Raw genomic sequence first — 24,072 nt, 5'->3', positions numbered from 1 at the left:
TAGATAGATATAGATATATATATATATATATAAGAAGAAACAACTCAATTACCAGCCCTTAAAAGGGCTTTTGGGGACGCTAGGTATATATATATATATATATATATATATATATATATATATATAAAAAAAACCACAAATACCAGCCCTTAGAAGGGCTTTTTGGGGTGCTGATATTACAGCAGTAGTGGACCAAGAACACTGCAAGACCAGGAACACTGACTAACTGTCCCTAGCTTAACAGCAGCAGCAGCAGCAGCAGCAGCAGCTCTCTCCCTACTCTCACTACACACACTGCTTCAGAATGATCTAAGATGGATGCTGCCCTTGCTTATTTATAGGAGGTGGGAGGGTGTGGGAGGGAGGTATGCTGATTGGCTGGAAATGTGTCTGCTGACTGTAAAGTTCAGGGTCAAAGTTTGCCTCAATGATGTCTTATGGGGGGCGGACCGAACATCGCATATGTTCACCGGCAGCGGCGAACGCGAACATGCTAAGTTCGCCGGGAACTGTTCGCCGGCGAACAGTTCTATACATCTCTACTCAAGGTCACCTAGTTCCTTTTCTCTATCTGAACTCCACATGGAATGTATCTCAAGATCACGATCAAACTTCTGCCACCTGTCTTTCAGTTCCATTTTGGAAATCTTCCCTGAAAGGCACTTAATCATTTGCTTCACGTTTTCACCAACAGCCTTAGTTTTCTCCACTAGGTGGTGTTTGCTTTTTTCTCCCAGATTTATATCACTTGCTTTAGTTTTCTCCGCTTTAGTTTTCTCCACTAGGTTTTCAGCCTGAACTGAGAAATCATCACCTTTCTTACACAGCTCCTTTGTTTGCTGAAGCTCTAATGATACATTTTCCAATGCTTGAAGTTTTTGAAGGAACGGTTTATTCCAAAGGGGTGATTCAAGCAACATGTCATCACATTTCTGAGGCTCACTCAGGACAAACCCCAAAACACTGATCCTTTTAAAAACTGCATCAGGCACACTATCCCCTCTTTGGGACAGATCCTCTGTTGCCTGTAATTCCTCTTCCAGTTCCTGCAACGGAATCTTCATCTCTTCTACTTGCTGTTCTAAGGCTCGCTTAGACTTTTGTATCTCCTGAACGCTTTTCTCCACATCATCCTTGGAGCTGACCAAATTTTCCATTTCTGTACACAGCTGTTGGTTAACTCTTTCTAGTTCAACCTTACACTCTAGAGCTTCCTCCAAGGAGCGAGCCAAGAACAGGGCTTTGCTCTCGTTATCACACGCCTCCGTTTTTGCACGGTCACGTTCTTCTGCATATTTTGCAGACACAGTCTTCTCCTCACCAAGCATCTGATCAAACTTCTTTTTCACATCTTCAACACACTCTAATGAACCAACGCTTTCTTCCATGCGTTTTTTCATATCCGCTATCTGAGCTTGCAATGTTGCGACTTGCTCTGATAGGTTTTTCTTTGCTTCCTCCTCCTCTTTTAATTGTTCCAGGAAGCCATTTTTCTCATCTTCCATTTGTTTTAGCTTTGTGCTAAAACTCAGCCTTTGACACCTCTCTTCCTGTAAGAGTTCCTGCGTGTCTTGCAGCTGCGATTCCAAGATAGAAAAATCTTCCGCAATTTCTCTAGATTTGCTGTCTGCTTGAGAAAGCTGATTTGTGACACTGTCCAACTCAACCTGCAATCGGTTTGCCTTCTCTGACAGCTTAGCACAATATCGGTCACCTTCTGATACCTTGACTTGCGATTCCTGCAGCTCTGCCTCTATTTTTTTCTCTTGTGTTCCGAATCTCCTTTTCCCTGCATAAGAGCCTTCACCTCATTGGCTAGTTTCTGGGAATGAGACTGTAATTCTGCCACACAGGCTTCTTTCTCCTTTAGCTGCTGCTGGAAACGTTGGGCTTCATCTTTCCAACTTTCACAGTCTGCACGTAATTCATCTACTACATTGCTCAAAGTGGTGAGCTCATACACAGTCCTCAGTAATTTTTCCTCTCTCTCACTTTTCTCCTTGTCGCTGAGAGACAATGTCGTTTTCAGAGCGACATTCTGTTCCTGCGACTCCTGCAGGTCTATTTTTGTAGCTTCAAAAAACTGAAGACTTTTTTCCAGCTGATTACGCAACTCCAACATATCAGCCATACTTTGCTTCTGCAAAGTCTGAATTTCACTTTCCTTTTCCATGAGGATGGTATCTTTCTCCATTATAGTCTCTCTGCGTTTGTGCAACTCGGAAAAAAGAAGAGCAGTGGATTCTTCCCACTGGAACACCTGAGCCTGCACATTTCTATGCTCCATCCTAAGCAACTCCAGGGCTCGTTCCTTTTCTTCCATTTTCCGTTGCAAGGCATCCAACTCAGCCCTGCACACATACTCGGTTTCTTCCAAACCGATGGCCTCCATTGGCTGCTGGCGTCTCTGTTTCCAGCCTGCCATGCTCTCTTGGTGAGCCTTTTGTTGAGCTGCAAAGCTCCGCTCTTTCAGCATCTCCCCCATTTTGAGTTTACTTTTCATCTGAGCACACTGCGTCTCCATAGCAGTTTCATCAGTGTTGCTAGGGACAACAACCTTCCTCTTTAGTAGACTCTCTTTATGCATGGATGGGGCTGGTTCAGACAGTAGCATCCCCTCCATCCATAGAATCCGGTCTCTCATTTCATCTATCTTTGCATTTTTCAGACGTTTCGATTGCCCCATCTTCAATAACTCCACAAACAAATTTTTCACAGTCCAGCAAAAAATTGTCAGACCACTGTCTCTTTAACACATGTAGTTTTTCTCTCTCTTGCAAGATCTCTTTTCCTGCGCACACAGTTTGTGCAGTCCCTTGCACCAGACACAACAAAGTTCATCAAAAATTTTGAGACCGCTTTCTCTTTAAAACACGTTTTTTCTCTTTCAGGATCTTCTCTCCTGTACACATAGATTGTGCAATCTCATGCACCAGACAAAAGTTCATCAAACATATGCACTTCTTTGCAGGGATCTCTGCTTCTGCCCACTGCATACCTCCACCATATGTGAGGGATTAGCTCAGTGGTAGGCATGGATGACCCCTTTGGGGGTGCGTTTTCACAGAGAGATAGCCGAGCAGTGGTTGCAAACAACACTTTGTTTTATTCATGCAATTTACTTCGCACAATTGCAAGCCTCAAAACAGCCAAAATAAAATAAAACAAAATAAATCCTTGCCACTGTGGGCGGCTACCTTCTCACACACTGGAACCTATCTAATGAAGTCTGTCCCCAACCTACTGTTGGGCAGACTTGGCTGGTCATACAGCAGACTCTCAATAGTCCATAAATTTTGAAGAGATATTGCTAGAGATGAAGTGAGAGGCACCACATCCCATAATCACTCCCCTAGTCCATGTTTTATCTCTTCACACAGCAAACAGTTCATTTAACATGTCCCTTTTCCTCTTCGTATGGAACATGTCCCTTTGTCTCTTCACACTCTTCACATTGAACACAGTTCATTTGCTTGTCTCTCCACATAGCAAGCAGTGCATTTATTTCTTTCCACATAGAAATAGTTTCTCTTCTCACCTTGAGACGATCCAAGACCTCACTTCGAGTAGTCTTCACACTTGTTTACCCTCCTCAGCGCACATCACTTCAGGGGGTCTTCTCCCATGCTCACCAGCTTGTCGGGAGGCACACATCTGTCTGTCCTCCTCTCCCAGCCCACATGGCGACAGGAGGCAGCAGTCCTTCTCCCATGCCCACACGGCGTCGGGAGGCACACATCTGTCTGTCCTCCTCTCCCAGCCCACACGGCGACTGGAGGCAGCAGTCCTTCTCCCATGCTTCCTCAGTGTTGGGAGGCACACATCTGTCTGTCCTCCTCTCCCAGCCCACACGGCGACAGGAAGCAGCAATCCATAGACTTCCTTTGGACAAATTATAGAGGCCTTAACTTCCTCATTCCGAACAGCTGAAGGCCTTTCAACTTCCTTAGACAGTTCTGGCTACCTCAGCAGCCGACACCCTATAGTAATTGGTGATTTGTCTAACCCAGGTGGAAGTGTAGCTCCTGTCTGTGACTACATTCACAGATTTACGTGACTTCCTGTCACATAATATATATATATATATATATATATATATATAGGGGTAGGTGCGGTGCTACAGAGTGGTCATTAATACTTTTAAAGTAGAATTACATGCTGAACCTAACTAATCTTAAAAATTCCCCCCCCCCACGTCTATTCTGACCACATTTTGTTAGAAAGTTCTGTATACTTACCTATTTTCAATTTTCAGGCCACTTCAGTCCTGTTACATGATCTCCCTTTTGTCAGGCAGAGCTGGCTGCAAGGGGGAAGTAGAGGGTGCCTTTCAACAAATGGTAATGCCTGAGAATGGTGACATCAAACACAGGCTTACTATGGCCCATGCACTGTCAGCGCTCCCTCCTCCCCCATACAGCCACCGCTTGCTGACACAGGCGAGCCAAATCATGTAACCAGACCTGGGCGGCCTGAAAAAAAGGTGAGTACAGTATATGCATCTTTCTTACAGAAGAGGTGTTAAGAGGGGGGAGGGAGCATATTTAAGATGAGTTAGGTCTACTTTAAAGTTATTTACCCTCTGTGAATGTACAAACTTACAACTGAACTCTGGGGAAACAATCCTCCCTTGCACTAAGGCTACCCTGTCCTGCAAGAGTTAAATGCTATTTTACATCTAGCATACCTGAAAAAAAGTAGTTTTACTTACTTGATGCTATGCTCCCACAGCTCCCACAGGCTTCCTCCATGCTGCTAGAATGGTACCCACAGCCACGTTTCCTCTTTGCTCCACGTTGCAGGACCTTTGACACTCCTCCCGCTCCCATTCATCAGCGGGGAAGCCAGTTCATGTGACAGGTGGCTCCGATGGCCGCCGGCCACCTGCGATCTCCCCCCGCTGACAGAGAAGGATGGACGGCTGATGTAAACACAGCCGTCTGTTCTTCTCCCTGAGATGATCACAGAGACCATGCGATCCTGCTATATAGGATTGCATGTCTCTATGGTCATCTCACAAGCCCAACCCCCCCACATTTATAATCACTCCCCTAGGCTTACATTTAACCCCTTGATCACAATAGTATTAACCCCTTCCCTGCCAATGTCATTATTACAGTAACAGTGCATATTTTTAGCACTGATTACTGTAGTAATGTCACTGGTACCCTCAAAAGTGTCAAAAATGTCAGTTAGGGGTCCGATCTGTCCGTCAAAATGTTGCAGTCCCGCAAAAATCGCAGTTCGCCGCCATTACAATGGCAATAAAAATTACATAAATCTTTCCTGTAGTTAGTAAACGCAATAACTTTTGCGCAAACCAATCAAAATACGCTTATTGCGATTTTTTTTACCAAAAATATGTAGCAGAAAACAAATTGGCCTAAAATTTTGATTTTAAATGTTTTATGGGAATGTTATAGAGCAGAATGTGAAAATATTTTTTTTTTTTCAAAATTGTCGCTTTTTTTTTAGTTTATAGTGCAAAAAATAAAAATTGAACAGCTGATCAAATACCACCAAAAGAAAGCTCTTCTTATGGGAAAAAAGGACATCAATTTTGTTTGGGTACAGTGTAGCACGACCGCGCAATTGTCTGTTAAAATAATGCAGTGCCGAATCGCAAAATAGGGCCTGGTCATTAAGCAGCAAAATCTTCCGGTCTTAAAGTGGTTAATATGTGGAAGTCGCTGGTAAATTCTGTAATACCATTGTATAAAGAAATGTATCTAAATAGAGGATGTCCTCAAAAATTCAACAAAGTCTGGAACATTTGGTTGGAGACGGATGGCACCACTGCTGAACGAGAGGATCATATGAATGCTCCACTCTAGAGTACCTTGTTCTTTATCCTATAATAGAGGGGATGACTAGCCACAGACCACCTTTTCCGGACTCATATGGTATTCATGATATGTCGATTATATACCTTGTGGAGCACACAATCGACCATAATGCAGCAAGTTTTTGTTTGGGGTTTTACGTTTTTTTTCTTTTGGATGTTATTTTCTGTTTCTGTATTTTTCCCCTTATTAAAGCATTAAAAAGAATTTGCAAAAAAAAAAAACTATATTCACAATAACAAAGAAATATTTTACAACTTTGCCAGAAATTCAGTGAACCTTTTCACCTGATAAGTATAAGTATGACTGCGAGTGCAGAGGAAGCAAAATGTTCAGATTTTCATGAAGTATATTTAGTTATAGTAAGTGATTGTAAAGTCTCATTTGTTTGTTTAAATACCAAACGTGTTATATTTACCTGCTTTATGCAGTTCGTTTTGCACAGTGCTGCCCGGATCCTCCTTTTTTCAGGTCCCTCTTCGGTGCTCCTGGCCTCTCCCTCCTGTTGAGTCCAGCAGCATGCTATGGATGAACCTGAGCTGTCACAGCTCCATTCAGACACAGAGTCGTGACCCGACCCCGTCTCCTCCCTCTCCTGATTGGCTGAATAATTTTGATTGACAGCAGCGGAAGCCAATCGCAACGCGCTGCTATCTCAGCCAATGAGGAGGGGAGTCCCAGGCACGCGTGTAACATCGCTGGGTAAAGACAAGCTCAGGTAAGTATTAAGGTGGCTAGGGGGTCTGCTGCACACAGAATGTTTTGTTATCTTAATGCATAGAATGCATTAAGATAAAAAAAAAAAAAACCTTCTGCCTTTACAATCCTTTTAATATTTTTATTTAAATTGATTATGGTAAATACATTTATGCACATGCAATCAATTTTAATTAAACATAATTGAAAAGTTGTTATATAAATATTTAAATTGTTTTATACATGGAGTAAAAAAGTGGTTATCCCCATTCTAGTCATATTTATTTTTGGATTCTTTCTGCCATACTCACCCACCTTTCTGATGAGCACTACATTAATACCCTTTGAAATCTCTTCCTCTCAGGAGACAGCGAACACTGTGCTTAATAACTGGATTAATAGGGCTTAAGATGCCAGCAAATAAATACAACTTGTTTATACCAGAAATGTTTTTAGCATTTAACAGACAATGTTCTCTCTAATGCAATTTATTACAGTGCATGGGACAGAAGCGCATGCTGCTTTTGTGTGCGCTAAACTGCATTTTGCCATTGAACTTAATGTAAATGCTTTTTTCTTTTAAAAGCAGTAAGTCCAAAACATGTCAACATACATAACACTAATTGTAATATTGCTTGTACTCGCAAACAAACCCTAAATATATTTTAGCTGAAAACAGAAATTAAAAGTTGAAAGTATATATATATATATATATATATATATATATATATATATATATATGCAGTAGATTAAAAAAAAACACTGTTTAAACATTTAAACGATTTTGGGATTTTTTTAGAAGTTATTAAACTTGAAACAATGGTGATCAGATGGGAAATTCCATCCAAGCTGATCACCTTGCAGGTGTTGGATTTGACAACATATTTTCAAGGTCTGTAGGTACCTTAAATGCCTAATGACTGATAACAACAGACAATTGGATACCCAGCCATGCTAAATTAATTGTAACCTTGTTCAGTTTTTGTTAAGGTATAAATACTTTGCATATGAGTGCACAACACAGCATGTATCAGGTGTGCCTGGACACACCCTAATCACCTCATGCAGTGCAGATTCCCCCTGCTGCCTGCCCCCCTCTTCGTGTTCCCCCTCCCGCAGTGCTGCAAGCTTCCCTCCTCTCCTTTCTGCCAACTGCTGCTGTGGGCACACTGGGTGATGCTTCAGGATGGAGGGCAGAGGAAGGGGCCAATAAATATGTAATTTACCAGCCCCTTCCTTTTCTCAATGAACACAGTGAGGGATCAGATTTGATCGCTCCTGTGTCAATTCATAACTGAAGCATAGTAAACTGTGTTTGTGAATAAACAGTAAGCCGCTCAGCAGAGCACTTTCCATTGATTCACTGTTTAACGCATCTGAGACTGCAGAGAAAGGAACTGGGGAATATCCATCCTCAGCCCCTTTCTCTGACTCCAAAGTAAGTCTACAGGGGTCTGTTTAGATTCCTGATATTCCACCAAAGCCTCCCAACAGGGTTTCTAAAATAAATTTTAAAACAATAATAATCTTGTAAAAAAAAATGTTAAAAAAGTAATTTGTACAAAATACTTTCAAAAATTGTAAAAAATATTATTAATAAAAAAATGATAATAAAAATAAAAAACTACTGACACCATCCACTGCCCTACTGACACCAATCTCTGACCTACTGAAAAGTCCACTGCTCTACTGACACTGTCTACTGCCCTACTGACACCATCCATGTTTTTATACATTTTAAAATGTTTGTTTACATTTATTTTATAAGAGTGTGTATATATATATATGTATATATATATATATACATACACACAAGCACACAAGCATGTGTGTTTGAGCTTTGGGGTGCACACCCTAATGCAATAGGCTGCCACACCTATGATACTTTTTAACTGATTTTTGCCATTTTTATTATTGATTCCTATGCAAAAATGACCTTGCAAGTTAGGTGAATTAGGCTTTTAAGTGCTTAGCAAAATAACATTACATAGGATTGTTTAGAGTTGGGATTAAAGAAAAAAATCTAGTTAATATCCTGTAATAAATGAGACAGTCAAATACCAGGGAACAAAATGATGACTTTCCAATTAACATCAATTTACAATTTTTTGTTCCTTAAAAACATGATAATCATGTTAGTTGCTAACAAAGATGGAAAATAGCTTGTGCCAACTTAGTGACTCTTCACACATGCTTGCTCATGACATGCATAGAATTACTGTGTTGCTGTTTTTTTAAATCCAATTTAAACTGTGCCAAAAATGACAATGGCCAAACACTTTTTACTGCATCAGGGAACTTGCTAAGCAGAACAGTGGGGATCCAAGTAAAGGGACAGAGCCACCAGATATCAATATTAAACAAAAGGGTTGACAAACATTTTTTGCTATTTCAGCAGCTTTTTTGGACTAAAGAAAACAGTATTTTTCTATGGCATAATTGGACATGAAGTATAAATGTGGAACTATTTATCCCCTCTTAAAGCTCATCATATACTATACATTTGGGTTGTAGAATTTCCTTTAGATCTACTAACAACTGTGTAATACAAGAGCCTGTGTGATTGAATATAATTAATTAAATTGTAATATTCCCCAAAGTATAAAAAACAATATTATCAGCTTTGTACAGGGCCTTAACATTTTTGAGAGTCAGCATTAACTCCATGCTCCTTCAAGAACTAAGCTCCACTGTCTGCCTTGCAACTGTCAAATGTCAGAGAATGTGTAGTTATTAACATGGCTTAGTGTCAAACGTGTGCAGGGGTTGATTTTAATTCTGAGCAAGTCAAAGCCATTTATACAAACTGGGCCTAAGATCCAAGGTTCTGCGCTGGTACAAAACAATTAAACAGAAGACAAATGCTGGTCCTTGCATGCACCACAAGGAGCCTGTGTGATGATAGTAAGGTCTGACCATTCCCAAACTGTGTGGGGAGAATTGGAAAGTGATGCTAAACACAATGCAACCCTAATTTTCCCAAAATTCTAAAGTTGGTAAAAAGACAGTCAGATAAAAACAGCCTATGAATAAAAAAAAAAAAAAAAAAAAACCTCCAGGAGGTGCTGGAACATTAATCTGAACTCATACAAAGTAGTGAGAGGACATTTGGAAAGTTTGAAAAAAAGTTCTCTGGCTCAGGTTAGACTCCTCACAATAGACAGGGTTACCTTCCTATGGGTACTCAGCAAATTACCAGCAAAAAAAACATGCACTAATGGAAAGAGCATTATACAAAAGGATAAAGAGTCCAAATTAATCTATTGGTTTACCCTAAAATACAGCCAATGGGTTTCAGGGGTCAGTTTTTTCTGACTCACAAAATGCAGTGTCCTTGGGGCTCCCTTGCCAAAGAGTCTGTGAGGTTGCAAAGGAAAATTCAAAGGTGTGCATGTATTTACGGTGCAGGTGCAGTTTGTGGCGGAACAGACAGAAGCCCTAAGCTTGAGAGCCAGAGCAGGGAGCTGCAAGGAAGAGAAAGCTGTGAAAGAACTGAGACAGACATGCAGAGTTTGTGTGAAAGTTGGCCTTTGGGATCAAACCAGAGGCCTGAAGTTAGAGCCTGAGCAGCAACGCTGCATAACCAAACAAAGAGGTTAAGTCATTTATTTTTATTTGTTTTCCATTTGTTAAAGTGATGATGGAAACCCCTGTAAAGGAAACTGATTGTTTTATTGAACTTTTATTAAACCACTTGCCAACCATGCTATAGCCAAATGATGGCTACAGCTCAGTCGTCTAGTTGACGTCATATGACGTCCTCCCAGAACTACGCCCCACGCCTGCTGTGGCGCGCACCCAGCATGCTCTGTGATCATTGTGTCCTTCAGACACAGCAGGTCACAGATTGGGGTAAAGAGCCAATCACAGCAGCTCTTTGCCACGTGATCACCACGTGCAAACAGTTACAGTGAAAAGGATAATGGATGGGATTTTAACAGCACCAAAGGATTGCAACCATAAAAAGTACAAATGTTTTTTATACATCATGATTAAAAACAAATACCCATATTTTAAAAACATATGAATCCCTTGTACATATGAGTCACATATATATATACAATTACACATGTACCGCAAAACAACCAGACTGGGATGGAGTGTGGATACGTGTAATTGTATATGTTTTTAATCTCTGTATTTGTTTTTAATCATGATGTAAAATAAACTTTTTTACTTTTTATAGTTGTTATCCTTTGGTGCCATTAAAATATCATCTATTGTTCTTTTTCGCTTTAACAGTGCCCAACAGTGCTGTCAATAAGTGGCTCCCCATCAGTGCCGCCTATCAGTGCCCTTAAGTGCTGCCTATTAATGCCCATCAGTGCTGTCTATTAGTGCCCATCAGTGCTGCATATCAGTGCAGCCTCATCAGTGCCTCTTTATCAGTGCCCACCAGTGCTGACTCATCAGAGACCATCAGTACAGCCTAGTAGTGTTCATCAGTGCTGCCTTCTCAGTACCCAGCAGTGCCACCTCATCAATGCCCATCAGTGCAGCCAATCAGTGCCCATAAGTGCTGCCTATTAGTGCCCATCGGTGAAGCTTCATCAGTGCATATCAATGAAGGAGAAAACTTACCTGTGTGCAAAATTTTATAACAGAAACTAAGAAAAAAACATTTTTTTTTTCAAAATGTTTGGTCTTTTTTCCTTTGTTTGTTACCAAAAGAAAGCTCTATCTGTTCCAAAACATGATCATAAATTTCATATGGGTACAGTGCTGCATGACCGCACAATTGTCATACAAAATGCAACAGCGCTGAAAGCTGAAAATTGGATTGGGCAGGGAGGGGGTAAAAGTGCCCAGTAGGCAAGTGGTTAAATAAAAGTGGGTCAACAATCTTGTTTTGATTATACTCACTGGTGAACACTACCCCCCCCTCCCCCCCAAAAGGTCACAATATTAACTAGTGGTAACATAACATTCACTGCTCCCAACCAGACCCTCCCACAGAAATAGCAGTGAGGGTCCATTCACACTAGCACGACTTGTCAGGCGACTTGGTCGCCTGACAAGTTGCGGTCGGTCGCCTGCCATTGATTAGCACAGGACCCGTTCTAATAGGAGCTCCGATTTAGAAAAAGGGTCCTGTACTACTTTGGGGCGACCTGGAGGTGACTTGCATTGACTTCAATTATATGAAGTCCGTGCATGTCGCGCCGAGGACGCGGTGCACGCTGTGCACCGCGACTTCACAGGTCGCAACAGCAAGTTGTGTCGCCCCTGTCTGAATGGGCTCTTAGTAATCTGCCATGGGCAAGGTTGTTGTTTATCAATACAAATTTAAATAATTTTATTCTAATTTTATTGGCATTTTCAGAGCGTACTTTGTGTCCCTGCAAAAAAAAAAAACACAATTCCAAGAAATCTGTCGAGCTTTCTTGTCAAATAAACGACAGTTCTGATTGCAGCAAGTTCTTAACTTTTTAATATTAACTGATAATTAACATTGATCAGCTAATTTAGGAAAGTAAGAAAGAGGAAGTAAACATAAGTAGTGAATAAGAGGATGCAACCATTTCCAGACTTGCAAGACTTAATGAGAAATAGGCTTCCCATTCCAAATGCTAGTTCTAGAAAATCATGGGCACATACTGAGAAACAGAGAAAGGTTGTATAGATGTACAAAGAAAAGATACCAAGTAGGTCAAAAGGCAGTGGGCGGGGAAAAAACAAAAAATACATTAGAGACATTAGTCACTGGTGCAGATACATGGTCAGTTTTATTCTAAAGAGTTCTAAATGTTTTAAAAGTAAACATTTATGCATATATTCCATGGCACACAAAACAGTTTACTTGACAGAGTTTAATTATTTATAGTTTTTCTATAATTAATTTAATTCCCTTGGTTTTAATGTGCTGTGTCCTGTATGTTTAGTTTAAAATTCACGTATTTGCAACTGCAGTTTTTTGATGTATGGGTTTAATCTATTTTTATTGTTAGGTTAGTGATATTGCCATGTGCATGTGGCAAATTACATACCTTCAAACTACATTGAAGTCATTTTATTTCTGATTTTCAATGCCTTTGTTTCTTTTTTTTTTTCATTGTGCTCACTTTCTTATTTCTGCTATGTAATTGTATAATTCATTTTGACATAAAATGTTATCATAAATAAGGAAGGACGTGAACATTTGTAGCAGCATTGTTAGCCAGGTCAGTTAAGCAAACACCAAATGCTTTAACATAATTTACATAAGGGGTATTTTAAGGCAGTAAATGTCAGGGCAAAATGACAAGCATAATAATTGCTATAATATTATTGTAGAAGGGAGAAAAGACAATGTTATAACTGGAGCTTTTATGTGTCAAACCAGCATCAGAGATTTTCAGAGTTAGTCACTTCTTAGGATGGCCATAGACAGGAATATGTGTCAATATGAATGATGGAAGGTGAGACATCCATCTCCCCCTCTGGATAAGATGCAGACATACAGTTATTACTCTCCTTCCTTATCTATCACAGAGATTTTGCAATGAGTTCTCCTAGGGATGCATTACATGGCACACTCCTTTCCCAATCTTCTCTTTAAAACTTAAAATCAGAAACATCACAAATAAAAAAATAAAAAAATGAAAAAAAAAATAACATTCCGTGGTAAGCGGCCATTTCATGCAGCTTAAAAGACAACTTAACAAATACATAAATATTTTAAATAACATGCTCAGGGAATGTCTTAGGCTCAATTCACATCTTGGCGTCCCACATGGCGAGCAGAATCGTGGAGATTCTGCCTGTGATCCTGAATCACAGCAAATCACGGATGCTTGTGCAATTCCCGTTACTTTCAATGGCACCCCAAACACGGCGCAATTTTGCTACGATTGTCGCCCGACGAATCGCAGTAAAATTGCGAAAATAGAATCGTGGAACGCCTGTCACCCAAACGAAGTACAAGAAGGTTTTTTGGCGGCAGGTGTCCCGCGATTCTATTTGCAAGATTTCACCACGGTTCGTCAGACGACAATGGCGGCAAAATCGCACCACGTTTGGGTTGCCATTGGAAGTGATGGGAATCGAGTGGGTGTCTCGCGGGTTTGCCATGATTCAGGGTCACGGGCAGGATCTGGGATACCAAGATGTAATTGAAGCCTTAAAGCTTTCATTACCATATTTTGTCAGGACAACATCCAGAATCCCTGGCCTTCAGTTTACATTACTGAAGTACCAGGGATCTGTCATTTAGTGGTTATAGTGCAGTGGGGAAACATCCTCAGATAGATGGCAGGTCATTGGTGGGTCCCCAATTTATCCCCCTCCCTGCAAGTTACCTTATACCAATGCTGAGGGACAATAGCCTTTTCCCCAAATCTTCCTAAGCCTCCTTTTCAAATAAAGCCCCCCCAGATAGTCACCCTCTCCCAGCGAAATTAGTATTCCTCCAAATAAGTCAAAAGTAAATAAGCACACAGACACCAAGAAGACACTTTATTGGCCAAAAAAATTACATTAGGCATCCATCATCCAATCACATTGTCCAGTGATGTAAATCCATATTGGCCACAATGATCCACCATCTGACAATATTTCCCTCCCACCTTCCTAACTTGCTGCCTAATAATGACTCACTGCCCACCACTATTCCTAGGACAGAATCCCCTGCATTGCTCTAATGTTCTAATGTAAACGACAGCCCTGGAGATGCTGGGTGACATCATTTACCAAGTTTGGTCAAGACTATATTTGTTTAAAGATGTCACCCGGAATCTCTAGCTATTTGCTTACAATCTAACAGCTGGAAATGAGGGCAGGCTAAGTTGCCTAATATGGACAGTAGAATCGGCTGTTTGAGCAAGAAATGAAAACAAAAAATATCCTGTGCGTGGTAACCGCAGGGTGGGGTCTAATTGAATACACCCTAGTGAGACTGCTTAGAAACAGCCGACACGAGGCAAATAGCAAATCTTATACAAACAATAGTGCACTGTCCCTCTAAGTGGTTAAATAAACATGTGTAAATAATCACATTTTATAAACATATCACATGAATGAAAAACTGTGCAAATCTAGTGCAAATAACACAGAAAAGAATGCATATAAAAAAATATATAAAAATATTTAACATAGCAAGAGTCCTTATCCCAAAGGTTATAAAGTGCAATATTAGTCCATGATAGATAAAACAGTGAAGCAAGGTGCTTAATGTGCAGCCCCTTTCCAAAAGTGCAAAGTGCTCAAAGGTGCTTCTTAAAGACAAATTGGCAGCTTACCCCACAGAGTGAAACCCGAATTACAAGGATCACATAAGCCTGCATTCCATCAAATTTCATTTGGGTACAGCATTGCATGACCACGCAATTGTCATTCAAGGTATGACAGTATAAAAGAATAACCGCGCTAGGCACAGAAATAGAATAAAAAATGTGTAATAAAGCTGCAGCTGTAGTGGGAAACACCAAAAATCAAATGAAAAATAGCCGCGCTAAATTGATGTGTTGATGATAAGTCAAACTTATAAAGAACAAAAGCAATATACTGTGTTAGAGATCATCCAATACCGTGTAAAACATTAAACAATCAGTGATGAATGTTCCATAGAAAACAAGCAAAAATCTGTTATTGAATAAATAAATAAATAATGTCCAAAAAGAACAGCAAAGTCCAATGTAGGGTGCCAAGTGCAGGAAAAAGAATCCACCACCAATTTCTGTGACTTCATCCACAGTTAGTGCCGCATGCTAAGAGCATACTAAACGCTTACCAGAACCAGGGTAAATATAGGCATCCAACAAATGATGGAAACACCAAGGGAATCCTGCAGGTGGCGTGGTACCTCTCTGGGTGGTCTATACAATCCAGCAAGGAGCGGCCATGTACTCCAATCACCACACTAAATGGTCCAAAGCCCAGTACCGTGTTAGCACAGTCACCCGTGTACCCTCCCACTGCTAATCCTCACAAGTTCTGTACATCCAGCAGGTTCAAATCAGATTTAGGAGGCTTCCATCCAGCATCCAGGTCTCCTCACTACTGATAGCAATACAGCAATCCCCCAGCTCTGTGATGTCGTCATGGAGGAGTGGAAGAAGACTCCAATGGCAACCTGTGAGGCTCTGGTGAACTCAATGCCCAAGAAGGTTAAGGTGTTCCGTGAAAAAACCATACCCGTGAGAAAACCATACCCTCGTCACTTCCGGTGCTGCTACGGAGGGTATGGATTTCTCACGGTACTTACACCTGCCGCCGTTACATTAAAACAGCTCCTCTGCAACGTCAGTCATCTCCGCTCCTTCCCCTGTCACTTCCCTCATCTCGCCTAATAAATATAAAAGCGGATCACGGAGCCGAGATCGGCGTCATTTTCATCTCATACACCCGCCGCCGCTTTTATATTTATTAGGAGAGATCAGGGAAGTCACAGCGATAGAAGAGGAGATGTTTAATGTTGCAGCCGAACTGTTTTAATTATACCGCCGCAAGTATGACATTTCACACAGTGCTGTGAGTTTTTCCTACCCTCTGAGCATGCGCACTTGTGATATTCTTTGCTGTTCAGTTACGTCTCCAAGGCTCTGAGCATGCGCACTGCTGCTCTGCTCAGCTGTTTCACACAGGAAGTGACGAGGGTATGGTTTCTTCACGGGGTATGGTTTTTTAACGTTACAAAGGCAATGCTGGAAAATAATGGTGGCCACACAAAATATTGACACTTTGGGCCCAATTTGGACATTTTGACTTAGGGGTGTTCTCACTTTTGTTGCCAGCGGTTTAGACATTATTAGCTGTGTGTTGAGTTATTTTGAGGGGACAGCAAATTTACACTGTTATATAAGTTGAACACTCACTACTTTACATTGTAGCAAAGTGTCAATTCTTCAGTGTTGTCACATGAAAAGATCTAATTAAATATTTACAAAAATGTAAGAGGTGTATTCATTTTTGTGAGATATTGTATATGTGAACTCTTACCTTATAAAGCAACCCACTCAATTTAAAATAGAAATGCAAGGCAAAACATGGACAGGCAGGCTGTGTTCCCATCACAGCCAGAAATGGACCACTCTAGGAACGATGGGCTACCGTGCCTGGCATGGTCAATATGAAATAGGAAATTAGGGGGACTGGCAGGATCACAAGGTATTTCGCACATATGGTACAACAGACACATACCAGGAATATGAAATGCTGGAATAACATATTCTTTAACTCCTTCATCCTTAGGTTTTTTTTTGCTTCTTATTTATTTATCTATATTTTATTAGTCTTCAAATGTTTCTTCTCTTTTATTCTATTTGTTATTTAATTTTTAGGTGACACATTTAAAAAAACACAAAAAAATTAAAACATTTTCTAATATTAGTTGTTATAGAACTAACACTGGTCAAATTATAATTTATTTTTTCATTTTGTTACATCTTTTGTCTAAAGCCCTTTCGTCTACGCTAATAAAATAAAAAATAGAATAAAGAAATACTTATTTGTACCAAAATTACATTTTCAAAATTGCTGTGGTCCATGAGGGTTATACAAGTGCTAGAGCTGAACAGGTAATGTGAAGGCTGAAAATCAGGCTTTAGAGTCTGACTGTGGAAATATTTATGTGGTTTCTGTGGTCACAAATAACTACGGATTTTATTCTTGGATAATTTGGCTACACATGGCCAGGGTTTAAAGTGGACCTGAACTCTGGAAGCTCTGCAGGCAGAGGATCTAAACTCTAGAAGCTCTGCAGGCAGAGGATCTGAACTCTGGAAGCTCTGCAGGCAGAGGATCTGAACTCTGGAAGCTCTGCAGTCAGATTATCTGAACTCTGGAAGCTCTGCAGGCAGAGGATCTGAACTCTGCCATCTCTGCAGGCAGAGGATCTGAACTCTGGAAGCTCTGCAGGCAGAGGATCTGAACTCTGAAAGCTCTGCATGTCAGAGGATCTGAACTCTGGAAGCTCTGCAGGCAGAAGATCTGAACTCTGGAAGCTCTGCAGGCAGAGGACCTGAACTCTGCAATCTCTGCAGGCAGAGGATCTGAACTCTAGAAGCTCTGCAGGCAGAGGAACTGAACTCTGGAAGCTCTGCAGGCAGAGGATCTGAACTCTGGAAGCTCTGCAGGCAGAGGACCTGAACTCTGAAAGCTCTGCAGACAGAGGATCTGAACTCTGGAAGCTCTGCAGGCAGAGAACCTGAACTCAGCAGGCAGAGGACAAAGCACTAGTCATCAGTATTTCATGTGCTCCCCCTGCATCTGATATTTTTTCCATTACTGACTTACTATGCCTTGTTCTGTATTGCGTTGCTGTAAAGAGGCAGCCATGTTGGTGGAGGAGCAAGGCTATGTTCCTCATGTCAGAGCTACAGTATCTTCTAATGACTTATGAGGTAAATATTCAAAAACAGCAGGAGTGGTTCACAAAGCACCAATCAACAGAATTAATTAAGCAAAAGCAGAGAAATGCTTGAAGTGTACATTCCTCTCCTGCAAGCAGCACTGTAGTAAAATCCCCAAATCAGAAACTAGCAGTCACAGACAGCAGTACCTTAGATGATCCCACACTGCAGATATAAAACTTTACTTAGGAGTGCTCACATACCAATAAATGTGATGCTATTTTTCAAAAAAAGCTATATTTACAGTGTACTGTTTAGGCACAATAGACATTTTCAAACATTTCCTATAACACAGCAAATTTCCAGGTCCATTTTAGGATAAAGCAGACATGGCACTGTGGCAGTGTCTGCACAGTTAACAGGCTTAAAAATCGTGTATTTGTTTGCTGCATAAAACCTTTGTAGGACTAATGAAATTATGCTTCCAAAGGGCAATTTAATTAACTCAGACGAAACGCGTTTATTTTCTCCCTGGATTTTTGTTGAACCTTGCTAAAAGCACTTTTTAGGGATTCCTGACAAAAACCCTATAAGTTGCTTCGATTTAGCAATCACTGTCTCACATTCATCAAGTTTTCTGTTTTACTTTACCTGGCTGAAGCTAAATCCTCTTAGTATGTAACATTGACCTTCTCTGTGATGATCCACCACTAATCAAATTTCTTAAATTTCAAGAATTCACTTACTATTATCACTCAGCAATGACAGATCATCTCTTTATTAAAAAAAAATACAGATTCTATAACTATAATTGATTCATTCTGTGCCATACTTTATTCAGGCATACAACTTTGGAATTCAAGAAGTCAGTAATTAAAGGGATTAGTTAGCTAGCACTTCCGCCCAAATCTCATTTTCTTGTTTTGGATAGAATGTTGAAGATTTAGAAATGTTTTTATGTTTTCATTACTGTCTGTGTCTATGCAGAGAGATCTTCCCTCACTATTCATCATGGTGATCACTATAAATAAGACAGAGCGTGAGGGGGAATCAAATATTTTACAGATGGTACCAGAACAGGAGTAGAAGAAGTACCTTCCAATAGGGACACCTGTTCAGCTGACAATAGTCTGCGGCCATTCAGACTTGGGGCCGGTTCACACTGAAATGTGCAAGGGTTTTTGTGTGTTCCCACACGGCACATCTTTGATGATCAATTTATTTCAATGGGCTGTCAAATACACAGGAATGAGCAAAAAATTATGGCAGGCGTAACTTTCAACCACTTTAAGCCTGGAAGGATTCGCCCCCTTCCTGACCAGGCCCTATTTTGCGATTCGGCACTGTGTTATTTTAACGGACAGCGCAGTCGTGCGACACTGTACCCAAATAAAATTGATGTCCTTTTTTTCAGAAAAAAAAATAGCGACAATTTTGAGGAAAAAAAACAATATTTTTCACATTCTGCTATATGACATTCTCAAAAAAAAATGTAAAAATCTAAATTTTTTAACATTTTAGGCCAATTTGTTTTCTGCTACATATTTGTGATAAAAAAATCGCCATAAGCGTATTTTGATTGGTTTGCGCAAAAGTTATCACGTCTACCAAATACGGAAAAGATTTATGTAATTGTTATTGTTTTTTTTTACTAGTAATGGCGGCGATCTGCGTTTTTTTTGCAGGACTGCGACATTGCGGCAGACAGGTCAGACCCCTGACTAACATTTTTGACACTTTTAGGGGGACCAGTAACATTACTACGGTAATCAGTGCTAAAAATATGCACTGTTACTGTAATAATGACACTGGCAGGGAAGGGGTTAACATTATGGGTGATTTAGGGGTTAAATGTGAGCCTAGGGGAGTGATTCTAACTGTGGGGGGGGCGTGGCTTGTGAAAGGACCGTAGAGACATGTGATCCTATATAGAAGGATCACATGGGCTCTATGATCATTTCAGGGAGAAGAACGGTCAGCTGTGTGTACAACAGCTGACCGCCCTCTCTCAGCGAGGAACGATCGCGGGTGTCAGACGGCAATCGGAGCCGCCTGCCCTGTGCATCGGCTTCCCCGCTGATGAGTGGGGGCGGGAGCGCGCCGCCTAGCCGCATGTATAAGAGCGGCGTACATTTATGGCGATTTGCCTGGGAGCGGTTGCCTGCCACCATATAACTGCGGCGGGCGGGCGGCAACCAGTTAAATACATGCCTTACCAAACCACATGGCCGCATATTCCTGTGTGGTGTAGGAAATGTGCACAGAAACACACATTTCCCAGATTGCAAATTGTTAGAATGGGTCCTTAAAGTGAGCTGTGGTGCAATTTGCTCTACTGTGCAAAACAAGGCCCTGCAATGTAGTGCACATTGGACAGGTGCATTGCCATACACGTGGCAATGTCTCTGCAGTTTGCAAAGACAACCCCTGACCCCATATTAACTGTGCCAGCTTGCTCCTGCTGATCTTTCCTCTTATGTAGTTGTCGACAATACCCAGAGTTTCCTGGTATGGAGGAGCATATAACCTGAGCCACCAACACCAATCATTTCAGTGCAGGCTGTGAATGAGCAAGGATTGATGAGTGGGGGCTGGTCAAATGAGTACAGGGGGTAGGGGGAATCCTTTTGCAGAGACACTGTGGGAAAGGCAACAGTGGACTGTGAAGAAACATCATGTTCATATAAGTTTGCAAAATATTCAAACAGGCTTCCAATGTGGGCACCCTAATTAGTAAGTGAGTATTTTAGTGTTGCATAGCTCCTTCACAAATCTGACACATACTTCAGTTAGATAGATATACTGTAGTTCTAAATTTGAAATATAAGCAGCCCTGGCGTAAACACTAGTTAATTTAAGACCGGAGGATTTTCCTGCTTAATGACCAGGCCAGTTTTTTTCAACTTGGCACTGCGCGATTTTAACTGACAATTGCGCAGTCATGCAATGCTGTACCCAAACGAAATTTACCTCCTTTTTTTCCCACAAACAGAGCTTTCATTTGGTGGCATTTGATCACCTCTGTGCTTTTCATTTTTTGCGATATTAATAAAAAAAGAGCGAACATTTTGCAAAAAATTTACATTTTTTAATTTGACAGTTAAAAAATATCCAATATATTCAATTTTTGTCATATATTTAGGCCAAAATGTATTTAGCTACATGTCTTTGACAAAAAAAATTCTCAATGAGTGTATTTTTAACCACTTTAAGACCAAAAGATTTTACCCCATTCCTGACCAGGCCATATTTTGCGATTCGGCACTGCGTTACTTTAACGGACAATTGCGTAGTCGTGCGATACTGTACCCAAATTAAATTTATGTACTTTATTTCCGCACAAATAGAGCTTTCTTTTGGTGGTATTTGATCACCTGTGCGATTTTTAATTTTTGAAAAAAATAGCGACAATTTTGAAAAAAAAAAAAACAATATTTTTCACATTCTGAGATATACCATTCCCCAAACAAAATTTACTAATCAAAATTTTTTAACATTTGAGGCCAATTTGTTTTCTCCTACATATTTTTGGTAAAAAAAAATCACAATAAGCATATTTTGATTGGTTTGCGCAAAAGTTATCGCGTTTACTAACTTCGGGAAAGATTTGTCATTTTTATTGTTTATTTTTTTTTTACTAATAATGAAGGCGATCTGCGATTTTTTGCGGGACTGCGACATTGCGGCAGACAGATCGGACCCCTAACTGACATTTTTGACACTTTTGGGGGGGGACCAGTGACATTACTACAGTAATCAGTGCTAAAAATATGCACTGTTACTGTAATAATTACACTGGCAGGGAAGGGGTTAACACTGTTGGTGATCAAGGGGTTAAATGTGTGCCTCATGCTTACTGACGTGTGTGGGGGGAGGGGGTTGTGTGACGCAGACACAGATCGCAGGTTAAGCTATGCTGAATCCTGTGATCTGTCCCTGCCTGTCACAGAGGAGATCCAAAATAAATAAAATACAGTTTACACAAATATGTTATAGTTTCATTTTAAATGCATGTTGCAAAACATTGTAATGTTTAACATTTTATTCAGAAATTCTTGATGTATTCTTATTAGATTTTAAGATTAAGTATTACCCGCAGCTGTACCCAGGTACATGTGTCTACAAAACACTCTGTAATTAGAATCTTGGCTGTGGATGTGATGACAATATTGTGTTTCCTTCAGAAATGTTTCTGCTCATTTTACTTAACTTTATGTATCAAAATGAAAATTTGAGAATTTGAACAAATATTAGCCCTCTGTCGAAAACCGAAATTGAAATGCGCTTTATGTAATTGTTTTGTGTCTAATAGAAAAACACACAGTTATAAAATATTTTATGAGGATTCTTCATGGTAGAATAATATTTTCTTATTTCTCCTTACAGGAACTTTTACTATATAACAATGTTGAGAGACCCAGTTTCCAGATACTTAAGTGAATGGAAACATGTCCAGAGAGGAGCAACCTGGAAGGCATCCCTCCATGTTTGTGATGGAAGAAGCCCCACCCCAGATGAGCTGCCAACATGTTACCTTGGAGATGACTGGTCTGGAGTCACACTGCAAGAATTCATGGACTGTAGCTACAACCTAGCTAACAATCGCCAAGTCCGGATGTTGGCAGACCTTAGTCTAGTTGGTTGTTACAACTTAACTTTTATGAATGAAAGTGAAAGGAATGACATTCTTCTACAGAGTGCCAAAAATAACCTTAAAAATATGGCTTTTTATGGCTTGACTGAATTTCAAAGAAAAACACAATACCTGTTTGAGAGAACATTCAATCTCAAGTTTATTTCACCATTTACGCAGTTCAATACTACCAGGGCTTCAAATGTGGACATTGATAAATGGTCTCGTGAAAGAATAAAGGAACTTAATTATTTGGACATGCAGCTGTATGAATATGCTAAGGACCTTTTTCTACAACGTTTCCAGTACATCAGACAATTAGAGCATCAGAGGAAAAGAGAGAAGAGAAAGGAGGAAAGACGACTTCTTAGAGAACATAAATCCCACATTCTGCACAAGGAAGAAAGACCAACGGAAATTGCCACGACTGAAGATTATAATAGTCAAGTGGCAAGATGGTGATATTGCCAGGTTTTTCATTAAAAAAAAAAAAACACTATAGGGTAATGAACATTCATTTGTTATCAAACATTTTTTAAATCTTTTCAATTTGAAATTTTCAAGCCTAAGTGATTATGTCAATGTGGGTATTTCAAAGTAAATAAAAACTCAATAAGACAGGAAATAGTAAAAGACTTTCTGAGCATTTCCTGGATGCATTGCACTTATTGTCATTTTGATTATATGGAGTATTACCATAATATACAAAAATTATTCTTCAAATGTCTTAAACTTCTTTAATTTTGTGACATGATCTTTGCTGACATCATACATTTAATTTCCTATGTAAAATGTCAGCATCACACACACAGGTAGAATTGTAAAAATGTCAAATGGACTATTGTGATTTCTTTAAACTGCTTGTTTACTTTTCTTTGCAGTAGATTGAAATACCTTTTTTCAATGTGTACAGCGTGTGATAAAATGAAAAGAAAATGTTGTGTTTCACAAAGTTTAACTCTACCTTTTTTTATTAAAAAATACTTCCTCCCCCTTCAGTATTAAAAAAAAAGTCTAAAAGGACAACTCCCCCTCTCCACACTTCAGTCATGGTCTCCATATTCCTCCTTTGTCAGTCCTCTTCTGGGTTAAATGATTGTCAGTTTTACTCAACCCACTTCTTGTGAGCCCAGACCATCATGGACACACCATTTGGAGGTGCACCATCACATAGCCTAGGCTCACAATACTCCTGGACAGTGTGGCACTTACATGTCATTATGCGAGTGTCCTCATGTTGTCCAGAAGGAAGGACCATGGAGAAGAGAAGAGATCCATGATGTCAACAGACCAGCACGAAGACTGCAGATTTAAAGATATGTATAGAGCAATTTTTTTAAAAAGTTTCCAGTACATTTTAGGGGGGGGGGGGAGAGGAAAAAGGAAATATAAGCTGGAGTTATACTTTAAGGAAGTTCTTCTAGATACAATCAGCAGTGCAAAAAGCAGGGAACATAGAACAGGTGTGGTAACCTAATGCAACCAATCACATTTCGGATTCCTATAATTAATAATATAAAAAGATGACTGATTTGTTACTATACTGTAGGCCACTACTGTGTTCTCTTTGCACTATTTTATTTCATAGGCCAACAGAACTAATTTTATATTTAATGGGATGATATGTCATGTT

At 40.1% G+C, this 24,072-nt stretch overlaps 1 protein-coding gene across 1 annotated transcript in view; it reads left to right on the top strand.

Annotated features, from left to right (window-relative positions):
* Positions 1-23,773, top strand: part of HS6ST3 (heparan sulfate 6-O-sulfotransferase 3) — an 805,949-nt gene extending 782,176 nt beyond the window's left edge. Inside the window, exon 2 of the mRNA XM_082245410.1 lies at positions 22,193-23,773. Coding sequence (XP_082101536.1) covers positions 22,193-22,901 — 709 coding nt within the window. The 3' untranslated portion in view covers positions 22,902-23,773. The remainder of the gene's footprint in view (positions 1-22,192) is intronic.
* The last annotated feature ends 299 nt before the right edge of the window (positions 23,774-24,072 follow it).

This window comes from Pelophylax lessonae, assembly GCF_965119305.1.
Source record: "Pelophylax lessonae genome assembly, chromosome: 2".
In the NCBI taxonomy this organism is placed as follows: Eukaryota; Metazoa; Chordata; class Amphibia; order Anura; family Ranidae; genus Pelophylax; species Pelophylax lessonae.
Note: the sequence above shows the minus strand (reverse complement) of the source record. Positions and strands in the feature narration are given on the sequence as shown.